Raw genomic sequence first — 18,681 nt, 5'->3', positions numbered from 1 at the left:
TAGAATGCATACCTTTGCCTTCACTGCAGATATTGCTGAAATGTATCGGCAAGTCATGGTTCATGCAGTGGATTATCTGGAGGGAATCAAATTACATTAATTCCTTTCAGAACGGCATTAAATCATGATAAACGCACATGGTACATCTTTCTTTCGCCATGCAGTTCAACTCAAGGTGGCACACAGGCTAACCAGGCTGATGCTAGTCTAACGATGATACTCCGTCATTTTTAATGTCTTTATGAAACCAAGCCCAACATTCAGCTTTCAAAACTTCAAAGAAATGTTCCCCTTCGAAATTAGCCCAATCTAATAGGAGCCACAGCCTTCAGCAAAAGTGTTGAACACATATTTTATGACTTATTTTCAGGTAATTGATTGATAATTGTACTGTATTTTAACAAACACTATGAGTTACTACATACAATATTAAAAATTTTCAACTATACTCCATTAACGACAGATATCAATTTAACACCACAATGCATTTTTATACATGTAGAATGTGTGTTATGTATGCTGTATGTTTTTACAATGGTGTTATTTGAATAGAGTGTATTGGTTTAGAGGAGGTGACTAATACTAAAGAAGTATAACATTTACCCATGATAACAATGATATTTACAAACGTTGAAAACTAGAAAAGCAGCTGGAAATGATAAGGTTTTGGGAGATATACTAAAGACAGTGGGTTGCGGTATAGTACCATATCTGAAATACTTATTTGATCATTGTTTGCTTGAAGGAGCTATACCAAATGAATGGAGAGTTGTTATAGTAGCACTTGTGTATAAAGGAAAGGGTGATAGACATAAAGCTGAAAATTACAGGCAAGTAACTTTGATATGTGTTGCATGTAAGCTTCGGGAAGGCATTCTTTCTGATTATAACAGATATGTTTGTAAAATTTATAACTGGTTCGATAGAAGGCAGTTCGGGTTTAGGAAAGGTTATTCCACTGAAGCTCAACTTGTAGGATTCCAGCAAGATATAGCAGATATCTTGGATTCAGGAGGTCAAATGGATTGTATTGCGATTTACCTGCCTAAAGCATTTGACAGGGTGCATCATGGGAGACTACTGGAAAAAAAGAGTGCAATTGTACTAGAGATAGGGAACCTGCCACCAGGGCGAATGCCCTAAACGAAGATCAGTAGTGATTCGATTCGAGAAGAGCACAGAGGTTGGTAAGGAACAGGATAGTTACACGGTATTGACTGTGTACTTGTAAATTTATCTATCGGGTGATCCAAGCACCACCATTCTAGACGCACCGAGCTCGATAGCTGCAGTTGCTTAAGTACGGCCAGTTTGAAACCCAATGTCGGCAGCCCTGAAAGTGACTTTCAGTGGTTTCCCATTTTCATACCAGGAAAATGATACAAAAACTAGATGCATGCGTAATAATGTGATAAATTTTGATCAGAGCAAATAGACAGGACCAGATACCTAGAAAATTAAGTGTCTCTCAAAGTTTAAATATACCTTGTTCTCTTTTCTTTTTTTCCTATTTTGCTTTACGGCGACGATGGGACGGGAAAGGCCTACGAATCGGAAGGAAGCGTCCATGGCCTTAATCAAGTTACAGCCCCAGCATTTGCCTGGTGTGAAAATGGGAAACCACGGAAAACCATCTTCAGGGCTGCCGACAGTGGGGTTCGAACCCACATCGTCTCCCAGATGCGAGCTCACAGCTGCGCGCTCCTAACCGCAGGGGCAACTCGACCGGTTCTTTTTCCTTTTCTTTGAACTTTGATGGCTGAAGGTTTTCTCCAATGAGGACGAAACATGATTTAATGTTATTCTGAAAGGAATAAAGTTAATTTTTTTGTAACTGTACCATAACATTTAATAAGAACCAGGCGTAGTATAGTCCGCGCACCTTTTAGCGATATTACTTTGTACGGGGTGAAGAGTAAGGAGAGAGCTCTCCCGGTTCCGGTTATACTTCCAACTGAATGGAAACGAAATCTGAATAGAATCGATAGTATGAACGATCAATATGAATTTTCTAAACATTTATTATCTTACGCCAACAACTGTGTCACACATACATTACTTAACATTATAAAACATTTCTCGATGCCAATCTTGTTCCTAGCATGAATTCTATAGTTTGGCTTTGCTGTGTAAACAACAGCAGTACTAGTACGTAAAGCGTACGCCAGATGTCACATAGCGATGCATAAGCGATTCATAGTTTGTGTTTCAAAGGTTGCCAATACGAATCTCGATGATAACCGAGGTCGACCGATTCAGCACTAGGGTGTGAATATATCACTAAAAGGTGCACGTACTGTACACTTTGACTGGGGTACCAGCATAAAATAGCTGTGTTTACCAAAGAAAGGTAACATTTCCCTACAATTCTCAAATGTAACGCTGTTATATCCGAAAGGACAGGGCAATTAGAAATGTATTAATTTCCAGCAAAGTTGGAAAACCCTCAATCTCATGAAATAGCTCTTACAACGGTACAGCTAACTCCTCAACTTCTTCTCTTCTTTCTTCTTCGTCCTCCCCTTATTCACAGTATGGCCTTCATTGCGCAGAATTTCATGAACAATATACATGGTTAAAGAAAGAGAAATATTGTTAATCATACATGAAACAAAATTAGCCTACTTAAAGTTATGTTTAGATGCTACTGTACCTCATTAAGGTAAAAGGACCAGTAGATGACAGTGGACCAGTAGATGGCACTTGCAGATGTTAAACCAATTCTTAAGCTTGTAAGGGAAGTTATAATCGCTTTCAATCAATAGTTCCCTTCTATGATTCCAGAGTGCAGCATATGAAATAAAGTGAAATATATTAGTACCTTCTCCATATTTCCAAGGAGGTTTTATAAAGAGCCGTATGAGCATTAGATGTAAAAATGGCGTCTGCTTAAAGTTAGTGTTAACGAGGAAGTAACAATACAGATATGTTGCTGGGCAGGGTTTTGTTGTACCTTGGTCATTTGATTCATTTTTACCAAATACATTATTTGGGGGTTAGCATATTCGGAAGTTATAACTACGACTGAAGAAATATATTGTTAGTGTCATCTATTGGTCCCTAATATAGCTAGTGGACTAGTAGTTGGCAGGGTATGCCATCTTCTCAACCCGTCCACAAGACCTCATGGGTCTAGTAGTTGACATGACAGCCTGAATGTGTATACTTCAATGTGATAGCAAATTCTGGTGAATACAGTAGTTCATATCAATCTCTAATTGGTAAATTATATTGTAGGAAAGAAAGGAAAACTTAAAGGTGATGGAATATTACATTAATGATAAGTAGCAGTCTATGTACGCCTATAAATCATGGCACGGTTATACGCACACTTAGGACAGAGGGTATGGCCTGTTTTGATCTATTTAACTTCAGTCGGAATTAACAGAATTTCTTAAACGTTATCAAATTTAGGTACATGTGTGTTTAAGTGCATTCCATATATACATTACTGATAAAGTAATGTTATAGCTAAGTTGCTACAGTTTGTTGAAGGTATGTTCAATTTGCAGGTCATGCTCTGAGCTAAACATTGCTTTTGTTATTAATTTCAGAGTCCTGTATCTATATTATCATGCCTGCCAGGGGGAAAGGATCACTTTTTAAATACTCCTTGGAGTCAATGCAAAATGCCATCGAAGCAGTTAAGAAGGACACACCATATACCACTGCAGCTACTTGATTTTGTGTTCCACGTGTAACATTGATGAACATTTGCAAAAAAATGCAAGAGTGAACAAACGCCTTTCAGAAGAAAAATGGACCCACCAAGTGTTCTAAATGAAGAATGACTGGATAGTGAAAATGGGAAAAGCTGGTTTCCCAATAACAAAAAACCGAACGCTTAGTGAGCGTGCAACGATTAATGCACAAATTAAAGCACGACAATCCGTTTACTGATGGTAAACCTAGCAAATCCTGGTACACATCATTCATGAAGAGGCACCAGGAATTAAGCATACGCATCCAAAGCATCCAAACGCCATTGATTTTTCTAAGATTCCTTCCACTCAAGGGAAGGAAGAAGTCTGAGTGTTTCAGCAACCCAGCAGCATGTGGCATGAATACCAAGTAGCCATAGAAGTAATGGAAAAACAAATTGGGGGAAGTAAAATTGAATACTTCAAGCAGAAAAAAACTGTGGCAGCTGGATAGAAGTCATTAAAGAAGAGGACAGAAACTTATTTTTATTGTGGAGGAAGTTGGTGGAAATTTTTGAAGTCCACTCACCTCCCATGATGAACATCCAATTAGTAATCTATAAGGACATACCAGTGCTTGATCCCACACCTACTGTCATGAATCAAGTTACTATTCTGGCAGTTGCAAATGAAAACACAGCACATATACCTCAAAATGAACTGTCATTGTCAGAGGTTTCTCCTTCCACAACTCAGTCACCAACTCAAGGATCATCATCAGATCTTCAGCCCATCCCCTCAACATCAACACAGAATCTATATCCAACTGAAAATATTTCAATCACTCCAACGCTGCAAACTTCACTTGAGGACAATAGGTATCATCTTACTAATGCTACTGGTGCAGAATGTTCCACAAGCAATGTCCCTTCTCCCTTCAAACGAGCGTTATTTTACCCTAAGGAACTACCTTCAACAACACCAAAAAGAAAGAAAGAAAAAATTCCAAGTGTTGTGGTATCAAAAGATTGGCAATTATTCCAGGAAAGGAAGCAAAAATCAAAAGATGAAGCAGAGAGATTGAAAGGAGAAAGAGCAACTATAAAGAAAAAATGTGCTGAATTAGAAATGAAAAAAGCCAAGAAGGGGCTTAAGTTGACTGAAATTCCAGAAAATGACAGTGAATCAGAAGAAAGTGTTTTGACAAGTGCCCCAACGAATTTATGTAAGGGAGCTTATGTGATATGTGATTACGAGGGTGAATATTATTCTGGAATTATTTAGAAGTTAGATACAAATCGGGCATATATCAAAATAATGGCCGTGGCAGGAATTAATGCATGGAAGTGGCCAAAATCTGACGATGTGTGTTGGTATGATAAGGAAGATATAAAGGAAGTGATTTCAAGCCCCAAATTGTACACTAACAGAGGACACTATCGAATATCAGAAATTAATAAATATCCCACATTTTAAGATATCTGGTTCAATGATATAACCTTGTTTCAGTATTGCTTTGTATTCCCTTTATTTAAAGTTTTCTATATATGAATAATGAAAAGTTTGTGGGTTAGTAACTTTTTATAAACAAACTGTCAACAACTGGTGTCATGATGTGTCAACTACTGGCGCAATGGCTAAAGACAGATGCCATCTACTGGTGACTTGTCATACCTGTTTTTCTTGTTCGATTTTATAGTTGGGAAAGAATCCATTTATTACTTTCATTATATTTTTATGTAAAGGGATTACTGAAGTAAACAAATCAATAATAAATTTAATAGTTCACTCTACATGAAATTCAATATGAATATTTGTGTCTGAAATTTCCCTTAAAGTGTCATCTACTGGTCCCATTACCTTATGTGACTTTGATTAATATGACACATCCTTTGCAGCTCATCTTTTGTTGAGTTTTGTGGTGAAGCCACCCCAATTGTGCCTCACCCATAATTGTAAATTAAAGGAAAAGTAAAAATAAAATTCTGTAACACCCTTAAATATAATTCAGTAGCAGAAAATATTCAGTCTATTATAATTACCACTAATTGATCCTTCCTCCATTTCATTGTCAGTTGGTGCTCCACAAGCTTACAGAGATATGCTACATTATCCATCACAATGCACACGGTCCTATATTTCTTAATCCTACGATTAATTGTGTTTCCACCCACATCTGAGATTTACCACTGTTCTTAGCATCATGATAATCTTGACTTCTCCTCAAATTTGTGGCAAATATCAAATCAGCACCTGTAAACATTTTGAGTTTTAGCATGAAAAAAAATATGAAACCACCTTCTTCAGGGATATTAACAAACAAAAATTGTTATTTCTGTTGAATGATTGAAAAAGATGTTTTATTTGAAGTGAAAGCAATTACAATGCAACAGTCACCTGAGGATGAAGTTAATGAATTGCTACTTACACTACTCAATGCTAACATTTATCATGTATTAGTGTATCTAGTATATTGATAGAGTAATTTAACATCAATATGGTATATCTAGACTATAAGTCCATGATCACTTGTATTAATGATATTACTATAACCACTAATGCTTAGTACTTTAGAAGAAATGTAAATGCTACGAACACTATATCAAGCACTAAGAAATAGGAAGCTCAGAAGGTGTGCAATAGTCAGATATACACTGGTTCAGGTGGATATTGTCAATACAGAATGAATCTAATAAATAGACCTAGAATACAAGTAATTTGCTGATACCAATATCCAGTAATATTACATGAACATACACTGGTTTAATTGAAGTGCATCTCTAAAGTTAATCGTTGCCCTAAAGTGAATAACTACGGGTCTTTTTTCATAACCAACAGACCCCTTAAGAGTGGAGAAGTCAAATTCAAGAACCACTTATGAAACGCAGTGAAACAGTCAGGGAATCTGCCACTGCCCTAACTGCAGACTCAAGCTCTAAGATAAAATGCACCTACCTACCTACCTACCTATCTACCTTTAGGAGAGTCACCCAGGTGGCAGATATTACCTGGTAAACAGAATAGAAATCTGAAACGAAACCACGTTATGATAATACATATGAGCAAACATGTTACATACACATATGCAGTATATCAATACACGAAGGCTGGGTCTGTAAACCGTATTGACGTCGAGACAAGACATGTTTAGGTTAGGTTAGGTTCACAATGAAATATTTTCAATGTCAACTGATTCTCACTGTCAGAATCTTATCATAGAAACAAAATGTAATTTAAATAAACACTTACCCCCAATTAATTGTGAAACTCTTGTCCTTTTGGGAGGTGTTCTTGCAGATTTTTCTTACTTCTTAGACATCCCAATCAAATTCTGTACGTATGCATGGGACGAAATAGGAACGTAATTAAAAAAATGATGTGTTCACCATTTCACACAAACTATGTTATAAAATGCATTATCCGAACATATCACAATTATTTGACTTACCTGGCATTAGCCAAATAGATTTACAATCCCACAGAAAAAGAAAATATGCTTTAAATATACTGTACACTGACTGAGCAAATGTCATGTGATAGCGGAGCACTGATGTGCAGGTGTGTTGTCTGCGCACCACACGCCCCCTGTGCCAGGGGCAGTTGTATAGGAGACCTTGTGAGCAGTGGATATGCATGTGACAGGTGTAACATGGAACGTCGTCGTGAGCTGACACCGTTCGAACGGGGTATGGTGGTAGGTGCCCGACGGATGCAAAGTGCGATTTCGGAAGTGGTGCGGGAATTTGGTTTCACACGATCAACCGTGTCCAGGATGCATCGTGAATGGTTGAATGCGGGTGTCACTGTCCACAATAGACGAACGACCGGCCGTCCAGCCACCCCCGATGATCGTGACGGGCAACATCTGAGACGGATTGTCAATAGTGACAGACGGGAAACCGTGCAACAAATCACGGCTCAGTTCAACACAGGCCGTGCTAGACACGTCTCCCAGTGGACAATCCGTAGGAACATGCGTTCTATGGGGTATGGGAGCCGGCGCCGCATACGGGTGCCACTGTTAACCCAACGTCATCGGGCACAAGGACGCGCATTTGTCGGCAGTCACCAGGGATGGACACTGGAGCAATGGCGTAACGTGGTATGGTCAGACGAATCACGATTTCAACTGCACCATGCCGATGGGAGGCACCGTGTATGGCGCAGACCCCATGAAGCGATGGATCCCGCCTGCCTCGATGGTGAGGTCCAGGGCGCTGGTGTCTCTGTTATGATCTGGGGTGCATCTTCCTGGTATGGAATGACCCCCTAGTTGTTCTGGAAGAGACTTTGAATGGTACGCGGTATGTTGAGCTGCTCGGAGACATCCCCACTCTTTTGTGGCCTTCCAGCGCCCAGACGAATCTGCGGTGTTTCAAGATGATAACGCGCCGCCACATCGCTCACACCTCGACCGGGAATGGTTCCAGGAACATGCAGCGGAGGTCCAACGACTGCCATAGCCACCCATGAGCCCCGATATGAACCCTATCGAGTACATCTGGGATGTCCTAGAACGCAGGCTCCGTGCCATGGATCCTGCACCCACGAACAGAACAGCATTGGCGGCCGCTCTGCAAACGATTTGGTGTCAGCTGCGTCCACAGGACTACCAGGGACTTGTCGACTCACTTCCACGGCGTCTCACTGCAGTTCGCGGAGCCAGACGAGGCCCCCCACGCTATTAGATGACTATCCCATGACATTTGCTAAGTCAGTGTACTGTACTCGCAAATGCATCACTAGTGAATTTAACAGTAAAACATTGGCAATACGCAATTCAAACTAGAACAGTGATTGAACGTTGCCAACGTGCCAGATTAACGGTAAATGTAAGTCGTCGTATCGACAAGTAGGGTCCCTAAACTGTATGGTTACCGACACTGAAAAATAACAGCAAAATACCCAACAGCAAGAAAAGTAACTATAAATCACTACCTTAACATTACAGGGGAGAAAGGGTAAGGTTGCACCCATAGTGTATGGCCATACGTGGGGAGGACTTTACGTCCGTCCGTATCGTGATTCGACTCGTTGTGCTGGCGCTCGTGAACTGCATTCCCTAGGATGTTTTCAACAGGATAATGCACGCCGCCAGGCTGCTGTTGTAACCCAACGTGCTCTACAAGGTGTCGAGGTGTTGCCTTGGCCGCTGGATCGACCCATCTACCCCCAATCGAGCACATATGGGACATCACTTGACGACAACTTCAGTGTCACCCACAACCGGCAATAACCATCCCTGAATTGATCGACCAAGTTCAAAAACCATGGAACTCCAACCCAAAAGCTGACATCCAGCACCTGTACGACACAATGCATGCACATTTGCATGCCTGCATTCACGTTTCAGGCGATTACACCAATTATTAATGGACCAACATTTCATATTTGCGATGACTTTTCTCGCGCGGATATTAACATATAGTCTTGTACCTAAAATCAATTTAAAATATGTTACATTGACAAATATATTGCCAACATTTCCGTATGCTACATTCCTAACTTCATTTGTTTGGAAATGTTTTCCGCCAGTGTATTATTATTATTACTCTCTACATTCCCTAAAGCTATCCATTCCCACATAGTTCTGGACAAAGTAATAATCATACATTTCTTCATTATCGAACCACTTACTATGAAGGGGCAGCGGACGTTCGTTAGTTTGCAGATTTCAATATAGTGTCAGCACATGATCATCGGTGCTGCACGGCAGACTAATATTAATGATCAAAAAGACCACATCGGTTGATCTGTGTATGTAGCAAAGATGCAAGTTTGATAAGACTGAACGTGACAGATATGATGGGGGAGTAAAATAGCCGAGCAGCAGTGCCAAACTGAGTCAGTTGGTTTGAGAGACCTGCCGTCGTGTGCTTGTCCGAAATATGAATGTTTTTAAAATCCACATTAATTCAAGTATGTCATTTCTCAAAGCCAACAAAGTACAATATAATAAAATAGAACGTGGTGCCTACAGGCGTAGAAACAGGATCAAGGGAGACAAGGTCTCCACGTCTTGATAAACAAGCTGAATAACCGATTACGTTTACAGAATGAACTCTCTTGCTGTTTGCGGACTGTATTCAGTTTGAAACACACACACTATAACCTGCATCACACAACTTACTGTATTAGCGTGTTTACACAATCGTGCTGTCTCCAAGGAAGTAAATATATTTTCATGAAGAAGTTTATCGATCAAAAAAGGTATTACTCACTGTGGAGGTGCATGCTGAAACAGGGCCGAAATTACAATTTGCAAATCAAAAAAGTTTGAACGCTAGTTTAATTATTTTAAAAATAGACATATTATCTACTATATACATCACGACTGGAGGAAAGCTCTTGTGGACAGCGATACAATCAGGCCTTTTTTTCCGAGGAGCCATTTACCCAAATATATAAATAAATGAAATTGCATCAATTACTGTTCGAAAGGGAATAATTTAATAACTAATAACAACAAATTAGAAACAAGACTTAAAATTCTAGGACACAAGGAAATGATCACGCTGGGAATTGCTTTCCAGACAGCAATAATTGCATACTTATTTCTCAGTGTTAAAGCTGGTCACACCATAAATGCAAAGTAGCCGTATGAAACATGCAGTGGCAGGTTTTTATCCCAAAATCCAAGATGAAAAGAACGAGTGTTCATTTTATCCACTCTCACGGAAACTCTCATGTTCTTTCCTCGGACATCTGACTACATTTCCAATAGTTGTCAGCTTGAATGTTAAACACGGCACTGAAACTTAACACAAAATCCTATAAGAGAGAAATGATGAATCATACGTTCTTCCGGGCAATCAAACCTCCTCGCACAAGATTGCAGGAATAAAGTTTATATTAATGGGTAGATTCGCCAACTGTTAGGATATGATCTGTTATGTTCGCAGGCTTGGTGTCTCAACTCAGGGCCCCGGAGTCAATTACAATTTGTCCGAGTAAAATAATTTAATAATATCATTGGCTTTACGTCACACTAACTACGTTTAGGGTTTTCGGAGGCGCCGAGTTGCCGGAATTTACACCCGCTGTAGAAAGTACATACGTTTATTCATTTTCTCATTGCAGTTTTGGCTGTTATAGTGGGATGGAGTGATCTGCTTTCTTGCTACCTGAAATGTTTGAATTAAAACACGTATTAACTCGCAGTGATGGATTGATAATCAACAACCCAAAGCTACCCCAAACTAAATAGTAAAGCTTAATACATACATTATAGATACCTTCATAACTTCACTGAAAAATATCGAAGGTTCAATTACTCGTCCTCTGTTAATCATCACTTGATAGCATACCTGAACATTCCAGGTTAACTGAGACTTGGGTGTTCTATGATGAGTGTAGGGAACTCGGGAGTGCTCTCCAGAAGCTTTGCAAGTAGGAGAAATATCTCGATAAAGTACACTTATATTTCATTCTTAAGGTCCTCGTACAAACGGTCCTCGAATTCATAGCTGTGTCACTGTAATCGTCTCCATCATGGTGAAGAATTACGATTTATAAGTACGTACGTAGGTATGTTATCAAAGGAAATCTTCTGTGTTAACATCAAGACAAATTAAATTTATGAAATTGAAAGGTCCATTACCGTAATTTAAGAGTTAGTCACTTCACGGACCACATTGTACAACACTTCAAAATATGTTCACATCCGGTGTCGTGTTACTTCTTCACTGCTAACTCAATTATGTTAATTATAACTCCAGGCGTTTCCAGTCGCATTATAGGTTATGGCAAATATACATAATCGATCTTTGTCATACAAATTTTCTGAACCCATGGGTTGTACCTTTGTAAAGGCAACTGGATATTCAAAAGTTAATGAATAAATGGTTTGCGTGATTTTACTGTAATGTTCTGCCTAATACAAGACAGCTTTAACTCAGTTGCCTCATGTAGTAACTACGGGCTGAGCAGAATGATGAATACTCTTCGAAATTTTCCTGCATTTTAATACTTTCGTTTCATCTTCCATGTCATCTTTAAATTTGTCCATCATATTTCCACAACAAACATGCATACGTTTCCATGTATTACTGATACGCTGGGATTGAACTCAGCTATTGTACGATTGCAATGGCAGCTGTATATCCAGCATTCAGTGAACAACTTGTGAGATTTAACTGATATGTTCTGCCTATTACAACTTGGCTTCAAACCGAGTGCCTCATCTTGTAACTATACGATGAGGTGGTATCTCGCATCGTTGTATCAGAGCCCCACGCCACGCGGACAATTCAATATGGATGCCCTTACTAATAAGCGACATTAAAATTGGATGGAAGCAAAGAGCAAATTTCGTTATTTACCAAGAGAAAATTACGTCAGGTTTATAGAAGTTTAATGAATTTATTGAACCCTACCAGACAACGATCCAAGGACTTAATACGGAGTGCTTTTATCGTGCCGATTTCGTTTACCAGTCCGTGAACCAGTAGCCCACAACGAGGGAAGGCTCCGTTTCTCAAGCGAGGTAGAAAAGCAGGGCCCGCAACTGTGTGAGAGAGAAACGCGCAAGCGAGACCGTCACAGAAATTTAATAACCCAAGCTTGTTCAATTTGTTCGGGGAAATACAATTGTGAATTGTGAGGGGGAAAATATGAGATGCTTCGACGCTGGAAAACCCACCCAACTGATTTCTATCCAGCACGGGCACCAGATATGGGCGAAATAAAAAGGCAAAACAGCCAGGATACAATTACGGTGGCTGAGAACGAAAGAGTAACAACTCAAAAAACGAATTTTTGAGATTTTTCTGTCAAAGTTTAGCATCTACTACCTAGGGAATTGTAACAACACCACATCTGGTGAATTCACTTTAGCAAGCACTTCCAACAGTTATCACTGTTCTCGAATTCGTCGCTTTACTTAATTAAAAAGGCTAGCCTTATGAGTTATAACTCTTTTCTACATCATAACAACCGCGTAATATTCGCGTACACACCAATTTTCATAAAAATTGTGAAACACGTCAATTTTTTAGAGGCAATGATGTAAACCGCTAACAGTGGTAACAGTGGATTTATAAATAGATTCAATAAGAATTGCAATCGTTAATGTGGGCGCTGAACTAGACAAGCTTATAAAATTTGTACTAAGGAATATGTACTTACGATTGTACGAACTAAGACCATGATGGTGATGATACTTGTTATTTAAAGGGTCTTAACATTTAAGGTAATCGGCCCCAGCTGACCATTAGGTGTTATCTAATATCTGCTTAAGAGTGGACGGACTAATTCCACTGAGGCAACTGAGCACACCAAACACTAGCTGGTATTTTTTCAAAGCTGGAGCTCTTGAGATCGAGTGTCTCGCGGTAAAAGTGTACCATAACTTGCCTGCGGCCTGCTAGTTGGGAGAAGTGTAAGTGATCAATTACTAAATAGCCCAATGTTTTATGTAGCAGCGGCGCATTTTCCTACCTATCAAGAATAACGCCTCACAGGTATGGTGGTTGATATCACAAACGGACCCATGAAGGTCCCTAAAGTTAATATTATCGTCATGAAACACTAATCACCAATGAAAGACACTACGAGGCCCATGTTCATCACCAGATAGGTACGAGGTAAGTACTAATCATTATTATTTTATATAGGAGAATAGTAACCGCACACTTTCGTCTACATAAATTCTGTAAATATCAATCACTTATGATTCATTGTGGCGATTTTAAGTTTCCTAATTACCTAGTATATAACTGGTTTAATGCATGTCCTCCTATGGTTGATGGATTGCCTAAGTGAGTATTATTTAATGTGTAGTAAATATTAGTAATCGCGAGTGTAGAGACGTATATGCTTAATGTTCAGTCGACTAGAAATTACTGTAGTTTAGAAAATATTATTACTAATAAGGAAAAAGTTATTTATATGTTGTCATAGACTATTCATTGCCTGATCAAAAACGTCTCAGGCTTCAACTATCAACAAGGTAACATTAACCGAATCAAACATTTCATGATGATCAAGCAGAAAATGTAATTTCAGTGGAAGGAAACTCAGAAACACACTAATATTTTAAGACTGAAGTATTTAAACCTAATTTAAGCTCTTCCCCAAAGGAAAGCTACCCAGAAAAAACTAAGGTATGACAAAAACCCTTAGCACTACAGTAAGAAAACTTGCTATTAACAGCTACATTCCTCATCTTGCAAGTAATCAGAAAGCTATGCAGGGTATTTTGAAGAAAAAGGGCGGTAAACATCTAACATAATGTTACATGGAACGGAAATATAATAATAATTGTCAACGACAAAATTATTCGAGATTATAAAATTAATGTAACTCTACTTGGGAAATAATAAATTATGAAACAGTTAGGAGGTAATAAAAGATTCAATAGCCATTGCACCACATATCCTGATTTACTTCTTTATAAACAAATACAAAATGGAAAATAAGTTGGATAACTTTGAGAATTACAATTTACCTCCTGATATTTAAAGTTACCATCAATTACAGATGTAATGATGTAAATTTTATGTGACATGATATTACATTTAAAAGGTCTGTCCATGGTAACTGGTAGTATACATGAATTGTGTACGACTAGTGGCAAGTAAATAATAATATCCTTGTGTGTATTTTCTATTGCTCATTTATCCCAAGTTGTCATCACATTTGTCTTGCTTTTATGCACATGAATTCCAAATCTCTAATATTTGAAATTCTCATCTACTGCAGTACGGGGGTATTTACTCCTCTTATGTCGTTTCAAACATAACATTTTAAACAAGAATTACCTGCTTGTGAACATTGTGCCGCCCCTCATGATATTGTATATCACAATTACAAACAATACAGGTGACTACACATTTAATAGACGTCAGAAAACTTAATAATTGGTGCTATTACTATTATAGCGTAAATACACATGCATAACAGTATTTTGGAGTGTCATCGAGCTCAAAGTGTGGAACTATAGGTCGCTGAGCGGCAACAATATTATTCGATTCATACAACGAAGCAAAGGTCTACTTCCACTGTTGTTTTCTCATAATTACACTTTTAAAGATATTTCTACAAATCAAACATCTAAACAGCCATACTCCACAGTAAGTACATAGAAGGGCATTACGCGGAACTTATTGGGCAAACGAATTTTCAAGCACAGCAAAAATCCACCCAGAGAGAGATAAGACTGTTATGTAATAACAATAATGTTACTTTGCCACACATCCCGGCTGTTGTTGAAGGAAAGACCTGTTAGAAAAACATGGCACTGTATACATGAGAGGAGTGCGTTAGTGGACTGGAAACATCGACGATTTTACCACTGAAAAATTACTATTGTATACATCGTTATGGATGGGCGTTCATCGTAACATTAACATTCGGGCTAGGTATCAGAACAATTATGTAAAGCTGTTGGATTAAATATTTCTGGTTATCACATAATCTGGGTCAGGGTTTGATAATCAAACAAGATCAGACTTCAGACATAAACATATTTGCACGTTGAATACAAGGGTGTAGCCGTTCTATAAAATCTTCTCTAAATGTAAGAATTCCAGAAAATAACGTGTAAAAGTACCATATAAGAACATGGACGTTACCGATATGGTCAAAATTTGTGTTCTTTACGAATGCACTTACAAAAAGAACAAACGACAAACATAACATCAATGTAGATGCTTACTAACGTGAGCTACACGGGTCTGTCCGTAAATTAGTCCTGCGGGAAAACGTTTTTAATTCATTTATGAAAATGGCTTGATCGTTCTGCAGTGTTAGCGGGTGAGTTCTTCTTAAGATGAAACTTGTACGAAGACCACTACCGCACTTATAAAACAGAAGCATCTATTCTGGAGACTGAGTGAGGTGTTTACAAAAATTACCACACTCGTTACAGGAGTGAGGGAGGTTCCACCAAATTCTTCAGAAGCGCGTCCCCGTTTCACACCACAAGTCAGCATAAGTAGTTTTATTGAGCGCTTGAGAAAATTTACCATCAAATTGACATCAACATTGTGACTGTTGCTTGAGATGACTCACCGGATGTTTTCCAAATTGCCTCTTCTCTAAAACTTTTATGCTCATTGGTTACACCAGTGTGAACGTTTCCCCTTATAAGTGACCCTGTGCGTTCGAAAATTAGATTTCTTGAATTACTTACTGACACATTCTTCACAAATTTGTAACTGCCTAGCAATATGCGTGGGCAGGTGTGTTTGAAGACGAGATATCAGGGGAAACGCTCACCACTAGAGTACGGAGGCTCTAAAATGTCTTTAAGCAGTTGTTCATTAAGTACGAAACCGTTTACCACATCCACATCCACATGTGATACGAGTAATCTGTTTTGTACAAACGGATGGGAAACAGTGCTAATTACATCTAGGAAATTTGTATGAGTCATGCGAACATCACAGAGTCCGATGAGGTGACCTTGTTGATATTGTAGTCGGAAAGTATTGCTGAGTCATGTAAATAGCCCTGAGTATGATGAGGTGGCCTTGTTGATGCCATGAGATCTGGAAGAGTTTCGGGGCGTGGTCTTGACAAGATATTCTACACGTGATTGGATTGCCAGGATCAAACTAGACGTATCATGTAAGAGGTCTATATAGGCATGTGATCAAACGGCGAGAAGCATACAGGCATTGGCTTCATAATGGCCTGGACTTCAAACTTCGGTGGAGAAAACGTGACTTTAAACAGCGGAGGACAGGAGACGTAACTTGTAGGAACCTGGTTTTAGTGTTTGTGAAGTATGGTAATAACCAGTAACTGTGGATTGGTTAGGCACCTGGTATTGTACCATTTAAGGCAGCTTTGTATTATATGTCGGTGAGTGGTATGGGGTGCTGTATTTCAGAATTTCCACAATTTATGTTATGGAACAAATAGCGTGTGATGCTCGAGTGATGTATCTTTAAACAAAGTGTTAAAGTCAATGAAATCGTCGCCATAAGACCTATGTGTGTCGGTGCGATGTACAGCCATTAGCAAAAGAAGTCAGTGAACACAGTATCAGTGTGATATAACAACTGCCAATAATGAGAATATGCAAGTTGTGTTCATACACAGACAGTGAATGGTACTTATCTACATATGTGCTTTGTTCAATGCTTGGTCCTCGCGTCTGGTTACCTATCTTTTTTGTTGTTGCTTGTTGTGTAAATATGGAGTCTTCCAACGTTATATTGTGAGTGTATTTTATGTATATTTTGGAGTGTTGGTGAGGTACCCATCACGGTATTTGTCAGAATATAGTTAATTATTTTAGAATCAGTTGAGTTATTGATGAAGCTGGCTGAAGTCCCTACCTATTACTTCGTTTTCAGAAGGCCTGAATATGATGTACCAGTACACAGCCTTATGTACACACCCTGGGAGAGAAGGTATTACCATGCTCTATTAAAATTCGAGGGATCCATTCTGGTGAACTCAGGCGCTTATAATGCGCACATTTCGAGATATTACTTTATCAATTTATTTTATTTTAATTATGTTAATAATTTATTCAGGTAGATTTCATTTGACGCCCATGCGTGAGGTGATTATTTTATTCATATTTGATTTTATTTTAATAATATTGTAATGGTAAATTAATACCATTCTATTACAAATGGCGACCAGCATAAGGCGCTTAAGTATTTTTTGATTATTTTACTCATATGGAAATGGTTATCAATGATTTCATTAGTTCATCACATATATTACAGTGTGTGTGTGTGTGTGTGTGTGTAAGATATTGTATATCCCGTTTGCACTCCTTAAGAAATTTCTTACCACATCCAATACGAAAATGTGGACGCTATCCATTAATCGCACAAATGTATCTTTTTGCTATTTGTTTACGTCGCACCGACACGGATAGGTCTTATGGCGACGATGGGATAGGAAAAGGCTAGGAGTTGGAAGGAAACGGCCGTAGCCTTAATTAGGGTTCAGCCCCATCATTTGCCTGGTGTGAAAATGGGAAACAACGGAAAAACATGTACAGGGCTGCCGACAGTGGGATTTGAACCCACTATATCCCGGATGCAAGCACACAACTGCGCGCCCCTAACCGCACGGCCAACTCGCCCGGTGCTAAAATGTGTTGTAGAATATTCAATTCGGTTGAAATATTACCCCATTGAACACATTGATGTGGACGTGTCTAACCACCCTTTCTTTTTTCACGCAAGTAATATATACATAAGCAAGTGCACATTCAACTCATACTATAGAACAAAACTTTTACACACATCGTTCTCAACACAGTCGATGAGCTGAAATACATCTTGTGTCTCGCAGAGTGGACTTGCTAAGTATCGCATTGATTATATTATTGTTGACTCTCCCGAGTATGGGTCAACAGCTCTTGTCGAAGAAATCCCTTCTACAGAAAAATTCTTCGCAGAGTCACTACCAGAATGTGGACTCTGTTTAGTATGCATACGGATATGTTGCTGAATGTCTGGACGCTCACCACAATGCATACGTAGGTATTGCCGAAAATACGACTTCTCAAAAAACTTTCTACCACATTCATCACTTGGAATGTAGTTGCAGGTGACGCCGAAGTGTTGACCTCTGAGAAAACTTCTTACCACATTGCTGGCAGGAATGTGGACGTTCACCGGTATGTCTAACAAGGTGTTCACGAAGATGCCCCTTTCGAGTAAACTTAGAATCACACTTAGCACAGGAATACGGCCGCTCATCACTGTGTGTGTACAGGTGTTTCACAAGGCCTGATGAATGAGAGAATGTATCACCACACTGATCACATGAACAATCACGGGCATGAGTAAGCCGGTGATCCCGAAGATCCGACTTCTGAGAAAATTTCACACCACATTGGCGACAAAAATGCGTATGGAGGCGACTCCGGAGATGCGACTTTCGGGCAAACTTCTTATCACAGTGACTACAAGAATGTGGACGCTCTTCGGTATGTGTAAGGAGGTGATATCGAAGACTAGACTTGTCAGAAAACGTCGTACCACATTGATTGCAACAATGCGGTCGCACGCCTAAGAAGCCACTTCGGTGCAAATATCTTACGACATTGTCCGCATGAGTGTGGACG

The 18,681-nt window shown here is 39.1% G+C and overlaps 1 protein-coding gene across 1 annotated transcript in view; it reads right to left on the bottom strand.

The window, feature by feature from the left end:
* Positions 1 to 5,757: 5,757 nt before the first annotated feature.
* LOC137502351 (uncharacterized) overlaps positions 5,758 to 18,681 on the bottom strand; it is a 66,759-nt gene continuing 53,835 nt past the window's right edge. The window contains exon 6 of the mRNA XM_068229360.1: positions 5,758 to 5,894. Within this exon, the coding sequence (XP_068085461.1) occupies positions 5,758 to 5,894 (137 nt within the window). The remainder of the gene's footprint in view (positions 5,895 to 18,681) is intronic.

Source organism: Anabrus simplex, chromosome 10 (assembly GCF_040414725.1).
Source record: "Anabrus simplex isolate iqAnaSimp1 chromosome 10, ASM4041472v1, whole genome shotgun sequence".
Classification (NCBI taxonomy): domain Eukaryota; kingdom Metazoa; phylum Arthropoda; class Insecta; order Orthoptera; family Tettigoniidae; genus Anabrus; species Anabrus simplex.
This window is presented reverse-complemented; position numbering and strand designations above follow the sequence as displayed.